This window comes from Photinus pyralis, unplaced genomic scaffold (assembly GCF_008802855.1).
Source record: "Photinus pyralis isolate 1611_PpyrPB1 unplaced genomic scaffold, Ppyr1.3 Ppyr1.4_LG1, whole genome shotgun sequence".
In the NCBI taxonomy this organism is placed as follows: domain Eukaryota; kingdom Metazoa; phylum Arthropoda; class Insecta; order Coleoptera; family Lampyridae; genus Photinus; species Photinus pyralis.
This window is the reverse complement of record NW_022170249.1, coordinates 38,271,767-38,275,918: the sequence shown is the minus strand read 5'-3', so window position 1 is coordinate 38,275,918 and position 4,152 is coordinate 38,271,767. Positions and strand designations below refer to the sequence as shown.

Sequence of the window (4,152 nt, the reverse complement as noted above, 5' to 3'; positions counted from 1 at the left end):
GGGGGGGGGGGAGAGGTGAAAATAAAAAAGCTACAGAATTGCAGATGCAGAGGTGCGCGGGAATTTCTTTTAAGTAGCTTTGACCCAATTTCAGCTTCTTTTTTGTTAAACTATCTATTGCCGCATTCATTTCCGAATACCCAACATTCTGTACCACATTCAATTAACTTAACTTGCCAAATATTATCCCAATCCAATTTAAGCATGAACTTTAAAAAAAAAGCAAGAAATAGTATATTAAGTATGGAGAATGGTAAGGGATTTTTACCGTTCGAAGACAATTGTTTGGAGGAGGAGCGAAGCGACGACTCCAATTATTGTCTGAGAACGGTAACCCTTAACGTTCGACGTGCTTATAAATTTTTTGCGCGATCGAAATTAAAATTATGTAACCAATATAAATATGCACTAAGAAATTAACGAGCAGAATAAATCGAAATGATCGAAGTGGTATGGTGTACATCACTGGGTAACCAGTTTATTTGTCAAAATTGAAATTAATAATTTCATAAAATTGTGCATGTGTCTGATGTAGTTTGCTAGCTTTGCACTTCCTTTATGACGTTATGAGCGTCTTTCTATAGGAAACAACAGCACAAATTGTACGTTTAATGTACCTAACAATAATTAAAGATTAAATGTAATGTACTGTTGATTTTTAAAAAGGCGTCGGTAAGTATTTTTGCTGTTCTGTTTTTAGATCGGTAAGTAATTTTGGCGTCGTCGTAATCATAGCAACTGGTAAATGCTACGTACTGTCATGGAAACACACATGGTAAATAGTCAGAAATGACCGATCGCGCAAAAAAGCATTTAAAGCGCCATTGTTCAAAAAAGGCAAAATAAAAATAGGCTTAAACGCTTTCATTTTTCATGAAACGTATAGATCCAAAACTAATAACCATTACATTCTGCATTCAAAATTAACGTATAAGCAAAATGCCATAAATCCGCACCATATTCATTATTATACGGTGGTAATCAGTGCTGAGTGCAGTCTATTTAATTCGATTATTATGTAAACCTAATGAAATAAAAAAAAAACAATTGAGCAGTATGTTTAGGGGGGGCGATCGCCCCTGTCGCCCCCCCCCTAAAAACCGCCCCTGGTGAATCTGCCTGTCTTGACACGGGGCCAAAAACCAGCATCGCCGGCGCCCAGTTGTACAACCTTTTAACGTCCTTTGGGAAACCACATGAGGATAGACAATTGACAATCAAACTTGCCGATGGGAATTAACGTAATGTCAATATTACAGTTCCGCGTAACGTTTGAACTTTAGTCACGGAAGACATCATCGAGCCATGCGAATCTCCTTTTGCTGCACCCGTGGTTTTGGTACCTAAAATCGACGGTTCCTATCGTGTATGTGTCGATTACCGAAAATTAACGCAGTTACGGTCCCGGATCGTTATCCGTTATCGCGCATTGACGAGCTGATGCAAGCTGCCAAGAAAACCAAATATATACCGTCAGACTTGCGGCCCGGTTATTAGTAGGTTTCAGTGAAGGAAGAAGACCGCGATAAAATTGTTTTCACGTCACCTTTCGGAAATATTCGTTTCAAGAGACCGTCTGGTTTGAGGAATGCGCCTTCAATTTTTCCGCGGTTAATAGATCGCCTGTGGTCGGCATTAACGGATATTCTCGTCTTAGGCTACCTACTTACGTCTTAGGGAAGATTATTTCAATGGAACTATAGAAAACGATTTGTGGACACTTTTCAAAAGAATACATGAAGAGTATTTTTTTATATTTAAGTACCCCAAAAATACTACCTACCAATAACGCAGACTTCACCGCCTTCTTTTTGAGTAATCGATTTTCCACGTCCTCAGCTTTAACACCACTTCGTGTCTTGACCATTTCAGAGTCACTTTCGGTACCGCCGTCACTTTCCGACTCGGAGTGGTTCGAGATGTCAGTTTGACCCGAAGTTCGTCGGGTGCGTCGACTCACTTCGCCTAAATTTAATCATTGCGTTATTATAAAATGAACGAAGATTCGATACCTAAACGTGTCGTTCTAAATCCTCGCGCGACGGGAGTTGCGGGGCTCTTTGTTCGGCTGGAGGTCGATGTCACGCTGGATGGAGTTGTGGAACGTGGCGGTACGTCTTGTGAAGAACTCCGTCCAGTAATAGACATTCGCCTACCGCGTTTCGACAACGATTTAGGAGTCGCTACCTGTTCCGAGACATTAATGGTTGTTAAACTGAACAATGGTACTTACCTTGCTACTGGTGGCGCCACTCTTCAATTTTTTTGCTTTAGTAGTCGCGCTAAGGTTTTCAGCAATACGAACTGGCGTAATCCACTCATCGTAACGTGTATTCCAGCCGGTGTAATGCACCAAATACATGGGACTAACCGCTTCTTTATCTATTTCGATGACTTTTGCCTCATAAGTCACTTTCGACTCATTTGTGGGACCATAAAAAACCTTGAGCTTGTCGCCTATTCCCACTACAGGATTGATAAATGAGGACTCGATGATGGTACTGCAAACAATAATTAAAGCACTCACAATTTATTTTCGACAGCCAACAAACCTGTCCGAAAGTTTGTCCTTTTCTTCTGTATTAACGCGTTTGCGTCCTCGCTTTTTGTCATCTTCGACTTTTTTAACAGATTTAGTTAAGGCCTTACTTGGCGATGGAGTTTCTCGTACTGGTGTCTTCGACTCACGACTGCGTTTTTCGGGTGGTACTTCCTTCTCTTTAATTTTAGGGGTTTGGGATTTCGATCTAGTCTGTTGCTATAAAGCAATAAGTTATTATCCGAGTGCTCACACAATGTTTACCTTTTCCTCTTCTCTCTCCTCTTTTTTTGCATGCTCTTCAAACTTTTCCACAAGCGCTTTAACTTTTTCACCAGCAGCAGGTTTGGGTTTACGTTCACGGCTGGCTTTAGATTCGGTTCTTCGCAAACGTACAGACACATTCGCCGTGACCTCTAAGATATCAGTGGCATCGCTGCTATTTGTATCACTTACATCAGCAAGTACAATATCTTTAACTTTTTTTTCTTCTTCAACTTTTGGTTTGGTTTCAGCTTTTTTCGGAACAGGTTTCGGCTTTTCTTCGGGCGGTTTTTCCTCTTCCTTTTTTTCCGGTAGTACAACGTCCTCCTCTTTTTCTGGACGAGGACTGTTAACGGGAGTGTTCCGATCTTTATCACGAATTAAACTCCTTCCTCGACTTTTCTTGGCGTTACGCGGATGATTAAGCATTGTAACACCTAAAGTACGATGGAATGCCTCATAACTTAATAAACACTTTTTATATACTACTTTTACTTGATTATGAGTGCTTAAATTGTTCGGCAGCTTTAGCCGAAGAGTTACAGATCTCCATTTATTTTTGTTCGTTACCCGATTGTAGCCTCCCAATTTCCGAACCACATCGAACAGTTTGTGAAGATCGACGTCTTTATTTCCGATCATTGGACTTTTATTTAACGGCGTATTGCTATCGTCCATAAATTTATATAGTTGAGCGACGAAATGATCTTTTTCTTCCGGCGTTTCATCTTCCGAACTCTGCATTATAAATTACATCATCAATAAAACACCTTGTATGATTTCAAATGCTATATTGTAACAGGGTATTTTAACCTTTAAAGCAGTAAATTAAAGCTTGGTGAATTTGTTTACTTAACTACAGTTCTAAAGTTTGCCTCAGGTAACCCAGGTATAGAGTACAACTTTACAAGCAAGGTGAAAAAATGAGGAGTTGAAATGGGCCGCCATGAAACAAGGGTAGAAGAATATTGCTACATGGCGTCAGTTTTCAGCGGTACAGTTTTTTTTAATTTATCTTTGGTATTTTCAAAGTGGGCGGGGTTTCAGCAAAGAGTGTTTTACCAACCCAATCCACTATACACATTTACAAATATCCGGGCCCGAACCCAAATTCGAACCACTGCGCCACACAGGCCGTTGAGAACTCAAATGTGGGCAACTACGATAACAGATCCCTGCACGGCATTCTGCAACATGATAGAATGTACAACAATAATCAGCAATCCCCTTGTGCCAATATAGTTTTTGTGTTGTAGATCATATGACCCGTACAACAACCCATTTTTGGATATAGTGGGACAAAATAGTAACGTTGTACATTTTTTAAGCCGTTTATCACATGAAAATAA

General features: G+C 40.1%; 1 protein-coding gene across 1 annotated transcript; it reads right to left on the bottom strand.

Annotated features, from left to right (window-relative positions):
* Positions 1 to 1,396: 1,396 nt before the first annotated feature.
* On the bottom strand, positions 1,397 to 3,547 carry LOC116160991 (AT-rich interactive domain-containing protein 4B-like). The gene is made up of 6 exons (XM_031474160.1): positions 2,804 to 3,547; positions 2,553 to 2,758; positions 2,234 to 2,501; positions 2,013 to 2,187; positions 1,784 to 1,965; positions 1,397 to 1,447 (listed from the first exon to the last, which is right to left on the bottom strand). The coding sequence occupies exons 1-6, from the start codon at positions 3,545 to 3,547 to the stop codon at positions 1,397 to 1,399; spliced, it is 1,626 nt and encodes a 541-aa protein (XP_031330020.1).
* Between the last annotated feature and the right edge of the window lie 605 nt (positions 3,548 to 4,152).

Excerpts from the sequence above, each read along its gene's own strand:
- LOC116160991 (XM_031474160.1), bottom strand. The coding sequence starts at position 3,547 with ATGCAGAGTTCGGAAGATGAAACGCCGGAAGAAAAAGATCATTTCGTC. Across the intron at positions 2,759-2,803 it reads AGGAGAGAGAAGAGGAAAAG|CAACAGACTAGATCGAAATC; the intron begins GTAAACATTGTG and ends ATTGCTTTATAG. Across the intron at positions 2,502-2,552 it reads AAGGACAAACTTTCGGACAG|TACCATCATCGAGTCCTCAT; the intron begins GTTTGTTGGCTG and ends TATTGTTTGCAG.